Raw genomic sequence first — 19,153 nt, 5'->3', positions numbered from 1 at the left:
TTCTGAAGTGAATGCTGGGATGGGAGTGCTTCCATAGCAAACATTGCTTATGCAGGATATAAAATCTTGCTTAGACTAGATGCATGAGACTGGGCTTACAACTTCACTATGACCTGATCTTGCTGAAGAGTCACACAGTCTGTGGGTCAAACTGCCAGAGAAATCTCTGGAAAGATTCTCTCATGAGAGGGATAAATATAGTGTGTTCCAACTGCTTCTGGGCTGGATTATTTCTGGGTTAACCCCACCCCCTACTCCAGCAAAGCTGTGGGGAGAGATGGAATCAGCCTTGGCCTCATCTTTGGGTGCCAGTTTGGGAAACAGCTTGCATTCACTTACTCCCATATTTGTGGATGATAATCTTGATTTAAGATTCGAAAGGAATTCCCCCCTTCACCTTTTAGCAAACAGGTTGCTTGTGATTTGCAGTGTTACATTGGCAATGTGGTCATGTCTAGAATAGGAAAGTGACTGTCCTTACAACAATTTCCTCCTCTGTCTCCCTCAGGAGACCAGCAAACAGTGCCAGCAAACTTTCTGCAAAAATACGGCATTGATTATAACACTGTTCTGGAGCTTGCTCTTGGTGTTAGTGATGTCAGTACATCAGGAGGTGTTATAAACAATTAAATTAAATAAAACAAAACATGCCATATTTTCAGCCTTCTAATTTGTAGAAGGAAAATGTGGATGGCAATCATTCAGCTCAGCCTATGTAGGTGGCTTTGCATTCAGTTTACAAGCCATAATCAAGCCTTATTCAATCCAAGTCTGAGTGGTCTTGAATTGCTTAAACCAATTATTAATTCATATTTTTTATTTAGAAATCTCATTGTGGCATGTCTTTCTTCTTTTCTTTCCTTGCCTGTATAAAAACAGGTGTATAAGTGTAAGGCTACATGGAGTCATCAAGCAACAGACATATGCTTTCCTGTGCTCTCCACAGGGCTTGCAGGTTCAAACACAACCTGCCTGAATCATAAGAACTTTAATTGAGTAGATAAAGAGGTCCTCATAATTATAAACTGCAGTAGGTATAACAAGAGGCTAAATACATAGCTGTGGTTTTAATTAGCTGGTGCTTCAAATTAGTAATTGTGGTTTCACTCAGAAATCAGTGACTTTATACACTGTTAAAGCCTCATCACTGTGCAGTTCATTCCTCATTATATCTCTCGGTGTGAAGCTTTCAATACAATATCATGCTGAGCTAAAAAGGCAAAAGTTGTAGATATTTGGTTATCTTCCAAGTGCAGTGGAGCTCTATGGAGATTTAATTCATTCTTGCCCGAGATAGGAGAATTAAGTGTTCTTTGTTACAGCTGGAATATGTGTGTTTGTGTGTAAGCATCTGTACATACAGGCTGTGTGTGGATGTGTGCATGCACGGCCAGGATCTATCAGGGAGATTGTGCTTACTGCAGATAACATCAGGGCATGCACCGAATCTGCTATTCAAATTGTCATCTGGAATTCGGGAGCTAATTAACTGACACAAAGCAGAGCCAAAAGCCTCATAACAAATCAAATGCAGCTTGAAAGCACAGAAGTGTCCCTTAATGCTTGTCACATGAGAGGTTGTCAGTGCAAGTTGAAGTATGCATCTTTTCCTTTCCTCTTTCCTTTGCTATTTTTCCCTCTCCTTCAGGGTTTTAATTATATCTCTTCCCTCAGAGGAGCAGGAGGTAGTTTGCAGAGCCAAGAGACCAAAGTACTTCAGTGTTATTCAGGGGAGAAGTGAATGTGGTCTCTCAGCCTGTCATCTAGGTCTGGCAGGTGCGCAAAGCAAGCTGACACACACATAAGTGCCACTCACCATTGCTACACCGAGGTGCTAGATCCTTTTCTGTGTTTGTGTGCAGAATTATCTGATCCTGGCATCAACTATCCTAAAGTCTTTTCCGGCAGCCTGCTTCTACAAAACCCTTCTTAACCCCTCCTTGACATCTCCAATGAGGCCATACATAAATTTTAACAAGAAGTGGGACAGAATTAGGTGGTCTAAATCACACGAGGCTCAAGTGAAGCCTTGGGATGGATGTTCAATGTAATGGATTTGTAGATGTTGCTGAGTTTCCTCGCCTTCACATTTGCTTTCCCTGCACAGACCCATGCTTTGTGGGCACACGTGTTTGTGTGCAGGTGCATGTGTGTTTACAGGCTGCTAGTACAAGGATGTCAAAATGTATTTTATTCTTCTGCATAATGCTCTGTGAATTGGTAAACAATATTTTCATTGTTTCATTGAATCACTTTCCATTTTAGAAGTGTACTGACTGCCCTACTGCCCAATTTTGCAGTTTTATGATTCCAGATTTAAATTTGGGAAAATTATTCAGTGGCTGTTTCTTTCAGAATTGTCCTCAGGAGTTACATTGTTTGTGATGGTTTGTTGCTATTACTGATAGTAATAAACATGTAACAAAATGATGGGAAAAATAATGTGTTGTCCTTTTTGTCTTTCTCCAGTCACTATGAGCAAGACCGGAGTGCACTTAAGCGGAAGGAATGGGAGAGAAGGAACCAGGAGGTCCAGCAAGATGAAGATCTCTTTGCTTCAGGTTTTAACCTCTTTGGGGAACCCTACAAGGTAAATTACATTGTTACATTTTGCATTTTCAGAATGTCTTACACAAATACAAATAAAGCTTCTCATCAGCTCTGATAAATGGAAGTATTGCATCTGCCTTGGTACTTCCACTCTTGAATACACTGATTATCCAAATCAGCATAGGGCAGCAGAGCAAACTGAATGTGCTGCCCAGGTTGCATTGGCAGAATCAGGAGTTTTGGTTACAGTCCAGTTCAAGATTTCTTCCTCTTAACATACAGCAAAGTCCTGCAGTAGAAGTATGTGCAGCTGGTATTTCTACAAGTGGTTTGTACCTACAAAGCTTACAATAACTTCTTTCATTTTTAGGAAGAAAATATATCTGAGTTTTTAAAACCAATGTCCTCTCTATAAATAATGAGTCCATAATCTTTCTTGTGCAATCATAACCATCTAAAGAAGTCTTTTGGGAGACTGAATCTTTGGGGAGCATAACAAGGATATGAAAGGGACTTTTGTTACAAGTCTTATTCTCTCTAAGGAGCTTTGCTGCCTGAGATTTTTATCACCAAGGGATGTCCCCCTTTATGATTTCTGCTGCTTTGATTTTCAGTAAGACATTCCCTAAAGAATTCATCAGAATGTAAATTTCCATATCTCTTTCTCCTCCCAATCAGTGACATCCATTGAAAGGCCACCACTTCATCTTTCCATTTTACATTGTTAGCAGCTGTAAGAGAGGATGAGGCTCTTTGAAAATCACCCAAAAAGGAGGAGAAAAGGCTGCCATTATTATCACATGGTGTCTAATAATTATAGACCATGAAATATGTGGTGGATGCACTTGACTCCTGGCTGTACTTTGGTTCAGGCAGGCTGAGGAGCAGTAGGCCTTTGTTTCTTGGCATGAGTTTGCCAGCTGGAAAGCCCCTGGCTCATGTTCAAGACAGTGAAGGTGTCTTGACAAACATTTCAAAAGGTGGTTTGGAAACCACCTTTTGAAATGTTTTTCAAGTGGAAGATAACCAAAGTACAGAGCAAGATATCAGAGCTAAAGTGAAGACATCTATCTTATCTATTGTATTGATTAGCAGCCAACTACTTTACCCTGTAAATGTCACCCCCAGGATGAGCCCAATTTGATCTCTCCCTGAAGTGCAGCTGCACTGCACCCCAGGTGACCCTCTGCTTGAGCAGGGATGCCTCTCAGGGATAAAGATTCCTTCTTTACCCAAGGCTGAGATCCCTTACCTGTGACATACACTTGGTAAGTGGCTCATACCATGCTGAATTAATCCTATAGAGCATTACTAGTCCATGTAGCTACTCAGTATTATTGTAAATATTGAATGGATAATTCCATTAGACTAATGTAAATGGTTATTTGGATTTCAGGAGGTAGACTAGTATGCAAAACACTGCAAAATTTTGTGGCAAGAACTAAAATCATATATCACCAATATCTATTGTATAATAAGAATGACAATATCTTATTTTGGATCTATTTAGTGTGTGTATTTGCAACAGGTGTACACAGAGCATGTGGTTTCTTTTCAAAAACTGAATGACTAAAAAGCCAAAAATTATCCTGATGGTCTTTCTGGGCAAATTTTTTTAAGTTGCTTTTCACCTGCTTGGCAGAGAAGTTTGTAAACTTCGTGTGATTAAGCAAAATATAATACAATATTGCCCTAAGAAAGCATTATAAGTTGTGAAAGATAAAAATTGATAGGAAATTGCATGGAAAAGTAGTTAAATATTCAGTATTTAAATCAGTCTTAAATTTGAAAAAACAAGTAGAAGCAAAACTAGATAGGAAGGCTAGGTCTTGCTTTCATTAGGAGAAAAAAAAGGGATGAAGTGATAGCCCACTGTTTCCTTTTTAAGTTCTGCATTGCTAAGACCCAGCCACAGTAGAGTTTCCTAGGCACTAATAAAAGCTAAATCTAAGTCTGTATGTATGTAGTGATTTTTATTCCTAAGTAAGTGCAAAATTAAATTCAGGAGTTTGTTTGCATTTTTTCTAAGACAAGTGAAGAGACCCTGATGTGAGAACAAATATCCTGCACGTGCAGTCAGAATTTCTTCTCTATTTTGAGATGACCAGATGTTTCTGTGTTCATGAGACTCAAGGCCTTGTGCACACAAGAAGCTGCCCTTGTCTCTCCTGGTCACTCTCAGTGGGAGCAGAGTGAGATAAACCACTGCCAGCAAAGTGCTGTGGCCTCTGATGGGCACAGGCTCCACATCCTCACTGGGCTGGCTCTGCTGCTGAGCATCAGCTCCTGGTACAGCTGGTACATTTCTGAAAGATCTGAGGGTGGGAGCTGACATGGAGACTACAGTGACAAAGAGGAGGTTGGGAATAGCAGGTTTCAGGAAACAGGACACATCTCTCTCTCTCTTTCTCTCTTTCTCTCTTTCTCTCTTTCTCTCTTTCTCTCTTTCTCTCTTTCTCTCTTTCTCTCTTTCTCTCTTTCTCTCTCTTCTCTCTTCTCTCTCTCTTTCTCTCTTTCTCTCTTTCTCTCTTTCTCTCTTTCTCTCTTTCTCTCTTTCTCTCTTTCTCTCTTTCTCTCTTTCTCTCTTTCTCTCCTCTCTTTCTTTCTTCTCAGACCTAGTGTCCTTACTTGTTTATCATTCCTTCCTCATTTGCTTCAACAGTATCCAGAGGAGGGACCAGGTAGGGTGAGGGCAGGGCAAACTACCACTGCTGTTTCTGAAGTTTTAAAGACTGAACAACTGGCAGCTGTTTTAAGACTGCACTAAGAAATTGATATTAAAAGTTGCATTAAAAGAGCAAGGAGCTGAGATTTTCTCATGGAGCCTACTGCCATTGTGTATCATGAGATGTGTGGAGTATCTGCCTTCATCTATCATCTCTCTGCTCTAGCTGTTACAGCCTCTTTCTTTCCCTCTGTCAAATAAAACGTGGGTGTTCATTATAGTTTTGGACAAATGCGTGTTTCTACATTGATTCTTTGTAGTTTATGTATGTGTGCACTTAGATGAAAAGAGATACTTATTTCTGTGGGTGTATAAAATAAATTTTTCCATGCTTGTTAAAAGATAAATGTCTCCTTTTGAAGCTCCACTGTCTCATGTGGGAAAACAACACCTTTGACAATGTGATGACATCCAGCATTATTTTGGGAAGGTCAGGCAGTAAGGGTTGTGTTGCTCTTTAATGCAAGTGGGTTGCAGGTCCTGCCTTCAAACCCTGGTGCAACCTGTTCATGCTGGATTTTGCAGAAGGGATCAGAGAAGGGCCTGCAGTGTAACAGCAACAGACATTTGAAAAAGCAGTGTTGGAGCTTTCCTGAGAGAAGCTGTAATTTTACTACTGAATTGTTGATACCTTTTAATGTTTTGAATTACTCACAGATGAGTATTTTAAAAGAAAACAGTAGGAGTATTTATGTTACTTTTCAAAGGAATTGCCGCAGAAGAGTTCAGCTTGAGAAAGAGAACCTAATGGGCAGCATTTCCATTGTGGAGCCTTTGGTGAATATTAAATCATTTATCTTTTTCAGGTAAAGCCCCTCCATGCTTTTCAAGCTTAGCATAAAAAAGATCTCAGCTTCTAATCTGTGGAGGTTAGTTTAACTATGAGGCATAAGGAAGTGAATGAATTATGAAACCTCAAGTTTCACACAAATTTTCAAAAAACCCTTGTAAATGGGGCCTATAACTTTGAGTGCATTAGTTCTTTTCTTTGTAAAACTATAATGCAATAGCTAGCTAGCAAATTAGTCTTCCAGTAGGATTCTATTATAGATAGCTTTTGAAAGAAATAGAAGCAAATGCAGGAAGATGGGCATTTCCTAAATTAAGAGACGCCTAGAATGAGGGGGAATGCTACTAGCCATGAGTCATAAACCAGGCATATAATTTATGCCTTGGAATACTCAAAATGCTGCATTTCCTTGATAGCAAAAATATTGTGATTCAGCATGCTGTTCAAAAAATAAGACAGACAGAGGTTTTCTTTAGGAAATCAGCCAATTACCCAGCATATGAAGGTAGAAATTGTCCCCAGTCTGGAAGTAACAAAGAGCAAGGAGAAATTATGACTGGATTTTGTGTTTCTCATGCTGGTATCCGGGTTTGTCAAGAGTACTATGCTTCTTGTGCAAGTTCTGAATTTGTTGTGGAAATAAAGTAAAAACATTATTGTTATGCTTTATGTCTTAAATGCAGATGGAACAGTGCACTACATTCCTGAGCTCATTCAGATTGTGGTGTGATGCCTAAGTCTGATCTTAGCTGTGTGTGCTCTAATTTTATTTAAATGTAAGCCAAATTACCATTAATAATGGGGTTTTTTGCTTTGTAGTCTGGTCCAAAGGCCACTGAAGAGAGTAATTATCTTTCCATTGACTTCAGTAACCATTGGATATGAGCTTTAGTGTACTTAAAATACACTAAGGATGTTTAAAATAATTTAATCTCCATGGTTTTCAGTAAATATGTTTTTATTAATGTTCCCTGTAAAAGACTATGAATAATAATAATAATACCTAACATTTATACAATGTCTTTTATCCCCAGGATGTGAGCATTAGTCGTAAAATAGAGTTAATATAAAGCAAAGTTATATTTATCATCATGTGACATGTAAAAGAAAATACATGGAGAGAATTAGGTACCTCCAACATAAAATAATTGAAAAGATCTACTTTCAAGTTAAAACATTTTCTCTGTGAGGATCTAGACAAGAGCCATTTAGTGTGCTGGGATGTTGAAGTGTTACAGTTATGATATGTTGTCAGTACCTTTATTTTTTTTTAACTTGTGCTTTCTGGAAAGTAAGCTAAATGCTCCCTGGAAGTGTAGCTGAACCACAGAGGTGAAGGTTGGTGGTCGGGGTGTTTTTGGTACTGTTATTTCCCATGTTCTATCCCGTAAGGAGTTAAAGTGTTTGGGCAGGGAGGAAACAGAACAAGTATGTAAGTGTTTAGACTTCGAATCATAATTCCTGCTGGGCCCTTAAGCACAATGGAATCTCCTTGTTTTAAATTTGGGGGTTGAACAGAGAAAGCCTGGTTTTGGCTGCTGCCCAAACAACTCATTGTGCAACTCAGTTGAAGGAGACTGCTCATATACAAAGAGCTTATTCTTGGCTTAGCTAGAATATAATTTTTGCCACTAAAATGACCAACCTAGGGACTTAGTGAATTAAAGTGATTCGTGGTTCTCCACAACTGGGATTATTAACTGTATCACTTAGGAGCACTGGCAAAATGTATAGAGACGGGAACAACATTGAACAGTTAATTTTTAAATCACTGCCTCAGTGCAGTGCTAATATATGTTACAATCCCTGAGAATGAGGAAAAGGAAATTTGCATTTATTATCTTCTTTTTTTAACATTTTTCATGGCATATTCACTACTCTGCTCATCCTCTGACTAGTTCAGCAGTGTCTAATGTTAGTAGATATTTCAGGAGAAATCCATGCATGAATTTTTTCATCATTCAAACTTCTCTTTAGTACTTGGGGAGAGTGGGATCAGGGGCATAGTAGGACTCCTCACCAAAGAACTGTGACACTCTCTAACCAAGTACAAGCTCCTACTGCTGATTTTTCCCATCTCAATGGCCTGGTGTTAAGGTGCCATTGGACTGTGGCACTACTTGTTTTATTGAGTGAAAAAAACCCCTCCAAACAGAAGTAGAGTTGGCTGTATGATGACATAACTTTGTCATTTAGTTCCAGACTGTAGAACTGAACCATCTGCTTGAACAGGAACTGTAGTTCAGCTTTGTTTTTATCCTTTGAGTCTTGTAAAGCCATGAGCATGGGGAATAAGATGTTTTAGTTCTCTGCTGGTCACTTCAGTTGAACAGAAAGGTCAGTAGGAAGGCTGCTGCTTTGCATCCATGTGGGGTGAGTTAGAACAGGAAGAGAGAGGAAATCAGCTGTGTATTAATTATAGCTTCCAGCTTATTTCTCCAGCTTTTTACAAGTGAAAGGGAAAAGGAAAAAGAAACTTAATGCTTCAAAAGAAAAAGTATAATAGCAGTGAAACAAATATGAGTCAGTACTTATTTAATAATTACTGGAAATCAAAGAAAAGCAGGATTAAGAAACACAACCAGCCTGCAGACAGCAGAAGAATCCTGATGCTTAAGAATGTGGCAATCATGTCTGTTTATGTTCTATGAGAAAATATTTTTGAATGATCTTTTAGTTGAACCTACCATAGCGTGTGGTAGAAGCTTTTTCTTCTCTGAATTCAGATTAGATACTTCAGGTCAAACTCTACTTTCTATGGAAAAGTAATTGAAGTTAAACTGGAGTGAAGAGTTTGGTGCTATTACAGATTGCCCAGCTTCTATTTATGGCAGGACTGTGGGTCAAGGGGCTGATAGAGCAATAACATACTTATATCAACTCTGTGATTACAATTCAAATGCTCAGTAGCCAGTAATTGTGCATTCGTGTTTTGCACGATATGAAATGTACAAGCCCAACATCTCTGACATAAACCCAGCTTATTTTGTGCCTAACATCCATAACTGATGCAATTTAAACACTTCTCTGAGAGCATATTTAAGAAAATGGGAAGCAGTAGACAAGTGTTACTGATGCAAGCCTGTTTCAAGAGATTCTTTGAACACAGTTATTGATAGGTTTTTCTTACATAACATATGCAAAATGTAATTGAAATTTAATTAAATGTCAGCATGACACCATTAAACAGCTAACATTTGCCATCTTCTAAGACAACTATTCTGAGCAGTAACTTGTAAATCAGGAATTTACTCACGCTTTTCTTGTCTTTTTCTTTATTTATATATTTTAGACAAATAAAGGCGACGCCCTTGCAAACCGTGTCCAGAACACATTGGGAAATTATGATGAGATGAAGGATCTGTTAACCAACCACTCCAACCAGAGCCACCTTGTAGGAATCCCAAAGAATTCTGTCCCACAGACGCCCATTGACAAAAATGAACAGAACTTTTTCCCAGAACCGAGGAACAGGATGATCCCATCTCATCAGATCAGCAGCAACTCATCAACATCAATGCCTCCACCTTCTTCATTGTCATCTAATTCTACTTTGCTGCACGGCCACCAGAGCAGCAGGAAGTCGAGGACAGACTGGTCACGCAGTGGTCACAACTCCAGTGGGGCCCAGCCAAGCCAATCCACTGGTCAGCAGAGTCGGACAAAGCACAGCTCTTCTCATGACCAGTCACAGGGCAGGTATGAAGATCTCTACAACTGCCAGAGTGAGCAGCATAAAAGTGGGGGAACTGAGGAGGCAAATGCTATGGCAACATCTTCACATTCAAGGAGGCACACTCATGCAAAGTCAGCATCTGGAGAACACACTTACAAAGAAAACAGTCATTCGAAGTCACCCACAGAGCTTGAGTTTGTAGGCCATGGTCCTGGATCTCCACTTCCTTCCACTTCTTTGTTAACTGCAAACAATGGTCTTTCCACTCAGAATTTCCCACCAGGACTTCACTGTAAGAACAGCATGGTCCAGCAAAAGCCTACAGCTTATGTCAGGCCTATGGATGGTCAGGACCAGGTACCCAATGACTCACCTGAACTGAAACCCCCAATAGAAATTGAGAGTGGATATGGAAATCAGTCCTTTGGAGCACTGCTGGAAGGAAAAGTGAACACACCTAGTTCGAAGAACAAAGTACCAAAGCTCAACATTCCTCCTGTTAGTGAAGTAAGTGGTTTAAAATATCTTCTCTCTAGTACTGCTTGGGTATTACATTCACTAAATATTTTTCTATGGAAATATGCAGTTGCACTACTGGAATGAACAATACAGTGTATTCCTTTTCCTAGACTGTGCATGACTTCTTTCAGCAGTTTGTTGTGATAGTCCCAGTAGCAATATTTAATGTAGTTTTTAAAGCACAGCTTGGAATACTAACATTTCTTGTTTATGATTAATATTAAAAGGCTAGATCTCTGTTGGGTGTAATATATGTGTACCAGCTATACTGGTTCTGGACAGGGAACTCTAATATCTCAGTTCATCTGCAATTTTCACTCTTGAATTCTCAGTTAGTAGGTAGTTTGATAGACAGATTGCTATTTTAAATTCTGAGGAAAAATGGCAGTGTTCAAATTTCAGTGGTACTAAACAGTCCTGCCAGTAAGGAGTTTATTTGCAGAGTTTGTTTAATTCCTTTTTTTCTTTTTATTGGAATTAATATGACTTAAGTTGTGAATAATGCTTATGAAAATGTGTCCCATTGAAGCTTTTATGCATTTTGAAGAGCTCTTAATACTGGGATTCAGTCCCAATCTCTGCAACCAACAGTTTAAGCTGTTGAATTTTGTATTGCTGGTCAGAACAGTAGTCCTGTGAGGAACATTTTAGTTGGTTCATATTCGTGTCCATTCCAAGCACAAATGTATAATAAGGATATGGATTGAACTATTTATACTCTGTGTATTTTTTCTCTTACTCTGAGTTGCTCTAAGCCTGTAACCTTTGGAAGGTAGGTGTACAGTGTACATATAAGCAGAATTGCAAGATGGGTTTTTCATAGCTTTCTCTTTTCCCAAAAATATTTCCCTGCTTGGTAATATTTTTATCCTAGGAATGAGGAGCGATGCATTCTTAAGCTACTTTATTGCAAAAGGTCAGCTTTTTCTATTGGAATAATTGTTTCAAGCCAATAATTTGTTTGACTATTTAAGAACTTGATGTTATTTATTAACATTCCAGGCAGCAACAAAGACTGATGTGTTTTGCAGTAGAGCTTGGAATAATTTTCTGGGAACTGCATCTGAAAACAGTAAAAGGCCTATTTATATCAAGTGGAAGCTGAGGGTTGCTTGCAGATGGTGTTTTATTAGAAAATGTATTTGTTAATAAACGTAGCTTTCTGCAAGATTACTTTACAGATGTTTCTGTTTATTTTTACCTTGGGTTAAAAATCTGCTGGTGTAGATGACTTCAGAGTCTGCTGCGATTTGTCGCTAGCATTGTTTGGCAAGTAAATAATTGCATGCAAAGGAAATAATGATGTTGCAAAAGCAAATACTTTTTTTCGCTCCTGCCATCTATTAACGCTATGAGTCAATAGAAGCACTTTAAAGTGCAGAATTAATGCAAAGTATTTTTGGAAATAAATTGTACCTTTTGCAATTTGTGTCAACTACTAAGAATGCATTTTTAATTTCTTTACTTTTTGAGTGAAATCCTGCCACTATGAAATCGATTGAGTTGTTAACAATGTTTTTTGGGTGCAGAATTTCACCCACATTCTTCTTGCATAGCTCTAGGAACATCTGATATGAATTGTTGTTTTTGGAAGGATTCCTAGTTGCAAAGTTGAAAAATTGCATTATGAATTTGTTGCTATTTTAGTTTATATCCTGCGTAGTGAAAAGTATAGGTGCATAATTAATTTCATGTTCAGATAAATGGTAAACTCTAGGAAATTTAGAAATGAAAGTAGTTAATAATCTTCAAGCAGTCTGCATTTTGGGAGTGAATAGTAAGTTGAAGAGGGAAAGAAAACTCAAAGCTGTGACAAAATAACTTTCCTTTCTGAGACAGAACCCAGGACAATAGCCAGACTGATGGATCTTTTACAGGCAAATCTCCTCCTGAGTTTGGAGAGTTGGATTTTTTCGCCTGTGTCAGGACTGTGAACTTTGGCCCTCTGTGTTTTTCCACAGATGTGTATCCTGAATTTGATTTACCTTGCGTTCAGCTATAAAACTCCTTCCAATCCAACATTATAGATAACTGGTTTAGTTTAAGCTTAATCAGAACTGACAGTGCACACCTGTGAAACCCATAACCTTTTCAGAATGACTGCAGTGAGTGGCTCTGTTGTAATCTTTATACAATTGATGTGGAGGCTTACGATCCTTTGGTGGTGCTTATCAATTTATGAACCTTCCCAAGCCACCTCGAGCCATAGTGATCTGCTTGAAACAATTTTGTTCCTACTCCATGGGTTTCCATCTTAACACTGTTCCATGTGCTGGTGGTGATCTTCAAGTTAGCAATAGGAGAATTGTTTTGGGGCATTTCTGCATAATTTGCTCTGTGGTTTTCCTCCATATCTGAGTCCATTTTTTCAAGTTCCTGAGTGTATGCAGATAGAATGCATTCTGAAAGGTTTTTAGTGATTCTTTCAAAGTTTTGCTTGTTCTTAAGGTGAGGAATTCTGTAAAGAAATAAAATTCCTAGGTGATGGTCCTGCAATAATGGCGTCCATTTGGGCGTGCAGTGTTGGAAAAGAAAAAGACTGTTCTTGCTATCTTACAGAGAGAGAGGGGAATAAGTAACCAAATATTTGAACAAGCAGATTTAAAAGAAGTGCTCAGACTGATGTGGAAATGTGGTGTCATTTATCATGGCTTAATGGAATAAGATGTTGAGTGCCCTGGAAACGTTCTGCCATGTGTAAGGAAGTGATCAATTTTATAACATAATTTGTGTCACTTGAGGTGTTGCTCTAAGAATCTTTGCTCATTTGCTGGGCCCAATTCTGCCATCAGAGATGCCCATCCATCTTTCAGCTGCTCTGTGCAGACAGCTTTGTTAATGCCTCGCTGCTGGCATGTCTCTGCCGGGCCAGGGATTGTGGGTCAGTGATTTCTGAGGTCCTGGAGATTCACAGGGAGTTCACACAGACTCACCAGGTGGGGTCAGGAGGTGCTTAGCAGCTCTTACACACCTGTGGACTAACCCTTGTCTCTGAGTGGGTGCTGCTGTGTGATTCCCAGACCTTGGCTCACCCACACAGAGCTAGTTCAGACCTGACTGCATCATGAGTGGCCATTTCTGGTAGAGAAATAGAAATAGCAGAGCCTCTGTAAACCTTTAGTTACGTTGTGGAAGGGTTTCTTTGTGGTTTTGTGATCCTATTGATTTATATTTACCTTTTTGCTTTGTTTTTCATATCAGTATTGTTTTCTAAGGGTAAAGGTAAAACATATTATGGTTTGGTGCCTTGAGCCAAACCCAGTGTAACCAGGCAGGCGGCCTGGCAGCCCCTGAGGTTCAGAAGCTGTGGAGCAGATCTTCATGAACTGGGAAGCCATAGGGTCATGATGGGAATTCCTGGGGCACATGCAGAAATCCACCAGATCTCATGACATAGGGTTGATAGCAATGGCCTTGGAGCTAAAACTGGGAGAGAAAATGTTAGAAAGCCTCAACTTGTAAATGTTATTTCCTGTTCCTTTCCTATCAACTCCCATCTCTTTAGTATGTATTTACATGCGTACTTACATTGCAATAGGTATATATTAATTTTGAACTTGCATTTAACATCTGATAAATTGTGGCAAGCCGGGAATGTTGCAAAGAGCTTTTGTATTATGCAGAATTCCACCTACTTAAATCCTGTGATGGCAGATGATTGTTACTTACCACTCGAAGAGAGCTGCATAGTTAAATCCTATGCATTTCTTCAAAAAAGTAGATGTTAGAGACCACAATAACAGCTGATCCTCTCTCTGCTGCTTTAAAATCCAGAATCTTGATACATGTATGTATATTTAAACCTCTAGGAATCAGATGCTTATAAATTATTTCAAATTGACTAACGCAGCAGGTGACAGCTGAAAGAAAGCCTGTACTTTTCAGATTGGGCTGAAGCACAAATCACTGGGAGCACTGAGTAAAGCAGAGGGTTTTAAGGTCTGTGGGAACGTCAGAAGCTGCATTCCTGGAAAACCTTATGCCCAGTTCCCCAGAACAATGCATGGATTTCCAATAATGGTTTAGAGATGGGGAATCAAGAGCAATTGAGATAATTTTTGATTCTCAAGGCAGTTTTTAAATCTCACTACAGAATTGGCTTCATGTTCCTGCAAAGTAGCAAATGCTCATGTACAAAATTTTCCCGAAAATACAAAGCTAGGAACAAATCCAAAAGGCCTACGACATCTATGTCACTTTCCACTTATGGAATAAAAAATGGAGAACTTCTATTTTCACTTTACTTCTAGGAAAATATTTTGACGGGTTCAGTATACTGCAAAGTGATAAGCTTCTGTTACGTGTTTCAAATCATTCTGTTATCGCTGCATGTATTGATTTGCTTAGTGCTTTCTGAGCTAGCTATAAAAAAGGCTGTTCTCCTTCTGCATTAAAGAGCAAGAAAAATTGACAGGTAGATAACCATATTGATTGAACCTAAATAGTAAATGCAAGAGGCTTATATATGACTTATAAAACTCTCTATAGGAACCAAAGCCAGCATAATACCTTTTTTTTTTTTTTTTTTAATTTAATAGAAAGTAGATGCCTTTAACCAGCCCCACCCCTTCTTGATATACATGCTACTCTAGTTGCCAACTGTAGTACATTACCATGGTTCTGGGCAAACCACTTTTTTCAAATGCCAGCTTCAGTTGTCCCCCTGGCTTTGAGCTTGGAAGAAGAATGGACTGAATCACGCATTAAGATGAAATCCCTTTGCTTGGTTCATATTTCAAAAGTCTGAGGCCAAAAACAAACCCAAAGAGCAGTATTTCTTGCAGTATTAGAGGTTACAGCCATATGTTTTTAATTTGTAAATACTGTGAGAAGTAATGTTCTTATGATACTTCTAAATGAAGACCATATGACACCATTCGACTGAAGACCTCTTATTGTGGCCTTTTGGAGGCTACTGTCCCATGGCCTGGACAATGGCTACCTAAGCTGTTTTCCAAGGATAGTGAGAGGACAGCTTGTCTATTTTAAATCAAACATAAATAAGCATATTTAGGGCCTGCTTTTGAACCACTGTGACCAGTCTGCATTTCAGAACAGGGCACTTAAAGTCAATTGAATAAGTGTGGCTGAAAGAACTGACCGTGTGTGTTTGGTTTGGGGAAAGAAGGTTAGGTTCCTTCTTTCCCATTGTTCAATTGTTAGTGATTTTTGTTTTGTAAGCTATTCCTAATTTTGACTTGCTGTGAGGAAGAAAAAAAGTCTGAGTGAAGTTAGAGTTAACTCTGGGAAGAGTCAGACCTGTGGTGTCTTGAAGAGTGATTTATTTTTTTTGTAAACCTTTTTGAAATTCCCAGTGCCAGAGTAATTGCTTGTCTCATTTGATGTCTCATGAAATGTCACAAAGTAAAATGACCTCAAAGGCTTTGGGGAGAGCAGGAGAAGAATTTGTTTGGCTTGAGCAAAGATGTGAAGGCATTATTCAAAGGCTGCAGGGGGACTGTAGGGTGTATTCATAACTTTGACAGTAAATTTGGTGTATGACTATAGCACAATCACTTTTTTAAAGGAAAATATCACAAGCTGTGTAAAACCAGCATTGAGTGTTATGTTATCTCAATGTTGACTGTTAATGTACAGCTTGAATAATAACCAGGAGTTGGTAGAGCTAATTTTTTAGCACCTTGGATCCACCTATCTGGTGTGCAAATGCATAAGGAAGGATGTTCTTGGATCTTAGTATTAGTATTCTGCTTAGTTGTCATCTAAGAAGGGCATTCTTTTAGGAACAGCCCAGCAGGTGGAACAAAGGTGGAGCCTTTGCACTATTTTTAATACTCTTCTGGAACATTGCCTGCTTTAATAAAAATATTCTCTCTGAACAGGGAAATAAACAATGCTCATGTAAGAAAAGATGGGAAAATGCCATTTTCATGTATTGGAATGTTTCATTGTGTGTGTTTTCACTCTGGGCTGTGATCAGTCCTCAAGTGAATAGCATGCCTGCTTCTTTCTGAGAACAGGATGGGCAGATATTCAGGTATCAGCATTTGGCCTTCTGTACTACAATGAATGGCCATTTTTAAACCTTACCAACAGCTATGTTAAATTTTATTTTATCTGATGCAACCTCTAAAGTAACACACAGCTAGTTTGAAAATACCTACCTACGTATTCACTGCTCATTCCTGTCATAACTTTCAGATATTTTTTTTTTTCACAACCCTTGTTCTTTGTAGAGAAACTGAGGTTTTAAATAGTCTGAGAACATAGAAGTCACATGTTTTTTCAAGTGCAGGCAGGAGACTGTGCACACATTTCTGCATGGGCAGTGACAGCTGTTGTGAATCATCGCTGGGACTGAACCTGGGGCTTCTCTGGAGAGCCTCTGCTTCTTAAACAACAGCAGGGACTCTCCCTAGAAGCTATAATTTACTTTCTCCCAGTGACACTCATTTAGTGAATATGATGAAAACATTGCATCCAGCACACACCTGTTAAATATGTAAAAAGAAGCATAAAGATAATCAGGAGGTCTAAATGCAGGAGAAGAAAGTTTTAATCCTGATGAAAACAGTAGTCAAGTAGAAAATTAGACTGTTGTATCTGGTAGGTGTAGTTCAGTAAGGAACAACTGGAATGCTCCTTGCCAAATGCCAGGACAGCTGAATGGTGTAGAATGTGATTGGGTATTGTAGACAGAGTAGGAAATCAAACATAAAGCACTTCAGATGTTACATGAGCAGTTGAGACAGAAATACAGCTAGTGAAAGGTAAAGAAGGAGGGACAGCACCACATATTAAAAATTGGATGAAGATTTACAGAGAATATTGCAACAGGAAAATAAGACCTAGGGAAAGAATCAGAAGAAAAGGTTATTCAGACAGCAGAGGCGAGGAGGACATGGAGGAGATGCAGGTGTGATGTGAATGTACAGTGAGCTCTGGTTGGGCTCTCAGCAGGAACATGCTGACCATAGGGCAGCACATGGACAGGGGGTGTAAGCTCAGTGAAACTGGGCTCTCCATATGGGAAAGAGCAACTGCAGTGCTCAGGTGTGGTCACCTTTCTGGTGGAGATCACAAGAACAGAAGTGCTTAGCTGCTCTTAAGCTGATCAGACTCCATCTCATGAAAAGCTGGATTGATACTCGGGTCACTGACCCCTGGTCCCAGGCAGCCTCTCCTGCTCTGTCCCCTGCATTCTTACAGGTGTGAGGTACTCACTCACATGCACACCTCAGGCTCTTTTCTGTCCTTTTGTTTGTTGACATGCAGAATCACACTCAGATTTTAAACTATTGCAGCAACACAACATGAGTCATATGTATAACATACCTTCAAAATGTGAAAATCAGAGGAGGTCTTATATGAGCATTTCTGGTTATGGCCAGAGCCACCCCACTGTGAGCTGTAGTCTCTGCTTCAAGTATGGAAAAGCATTTAGGAGCTGCAAGTGAAAACATCATATGGGAATACTTTAATAAAAAAAACCACAGTGAAAGAAAGTTGAACATATAACTTGGCAGTGCTCCATGAACTGCAGATATAGGTTAAAGTTATTTAGTTGGCAGGCAATTGCTGGTGTATTAGCAGTGTTGGGGAAAAAAAATCTAATTTCTGTATTTTGGCTTGTGCAGTAAAGAAATTCCTCCCACATAAATATGTTCATTTCACCTTCTGGGAAGTAAAGAAAGGAAACTGTAGCTGCAGTCTGTTATTTAATCTTCCTGAAATTAGCATTTGGTGCTCAGGAAGATTGAAAGATTTAATGCCAATGCCTTCCTCAAAAGAAAGAAATGACACACCACATATGCTTTAGCACTGGTTAGACTGTTAAATGGAATTAATCAAAATCCATGTTAAAATATTTCCATGTGTTAATTAGCAACAGTTTGGAACATTAAAATACATATTGGCTTGGGAATAAATTAGTGAAGAAATATCAGATTGAGTTTGTGGGTTTTTAACTGCAACATAATATACTGTGTGTTTTAGAAAGGTAAATGTAAATACATTCCTCTGAAATGCTGTGGCAATGTGCATTTAAAAATTGGGCAATAAACCAATCTAAACCAGGCTTTTGTTATGGCAGAGTGATACCATGTCCCATTTTAAAAGAAACATTCGATTGTTCCCTCATATAATAAAGCAAGAGAAAAACAGTTTAAAAATTCTAAGAGCTTCATCTCAGGCCAAAGGAAGTTTTCAAATCGCTCCTGTGAAAAATCAGTGTGATGTAGCAACTGCCAAGACCAGGTCTCCTATTGTGAGCAGAGGGATTCACTTCTGCCTTTCTCTTCCTGCTGGGTCATTGCAAAGTTTGTTTTCCATTCTCTTATACTGAATCTTAAGAGCAGCAGAATAGCATAAATTTAGGTTTGTTCCATGTAAATGGAACAAACAGAATCCATACTATTAAATTAATACACACAAGGCAGGTAGAGATACCTGTGGTAGCATTATAGATACCAAACTCCTCACTAAAAATAAGTGGCTATGGTTGGCCCACAGAGTATCCATTTCTCTACCTAGAGAGGGAATGACTGCTCTTTTTCATCACAGAAGAGCATATAGAAACCACCTCCAGGAGGGTTCTTGGAGTTGCATTTTAGGTTTGATCGCCCACAATCACATTAGTGGGGATAATTTTATGTATGTTCAGCTCAGGAAAGTTAAAAAAGGTAGGTGGTGATTTTCATTTTTTCTATGGGTGCTGCTCAAGTAGCTATTTGTCCTGTAACATTGAGCTTAAAGAAAAGGTTTGGGGAGCTGAGGCAGGAAGAGGCAAGATAAGTACAGATTCAGTCACTTTCCAGGCTAATGAGCCTGGAAATTTTGCTTGGATTTGCAGAGATCTCTGAGAGAAATCAGTGATCATAGGTCTAAGCCTCAATCTCCATTAATACTACCAATTAAAACTACCAGTCTAAAC

At 39.0% G+C, this 19,153-nt stretch overlaps 1 protein-coding gene across 5 annotated transcripts in view; it reads left to right on the top strand.

The window, feature by feature from the left end:
- AFF2 (ALF transcription elongation factor 2) overlaps positions 1-19,153 on the top strand; it is a 332,765-nt gene that overhangs the window by 82,477 nt on the left and 231,135 nt on the right. For all 5 annotated transcript variants that reach the window (XM_071442529.1, XM_071442527.1, XM_071442528.1 and 2 more), the window contains exons 2-3: positions 2,470-2,590; positions 9,358-10,248. In XM_071442529.1, coding sequence (XP_071298630.1) covers positions 2,470-2,590; positions 9,358-10,248 — 1,012 coding nt within the window. The remainder of the gene's footprint in view (positions 1-2,469; positions 2,591-9,357; positions 10,249-19,153) is intronic.

This window comes from Agelaius tricolor, unplaced genomic scaffold (assembly GCF_023055355.1).
Source record: "Agelaius tricolor isolate 1412-34295 unplaced genomic scaffold, bAgeTri1.0.p SCAF_17, whole genome shotgun sequence".
Lineage (NCBI taxonomy): Eukaryota > Metazoa > Chordata > Aves > Passeriformes > Icteridae > Agelaius > Agelaius tricolor.
The sequence above is the reverse complement of the archived record's forward strand: the minus strand, read 5'-3'. Positions and strand labels throughout refer to the sequence as shown.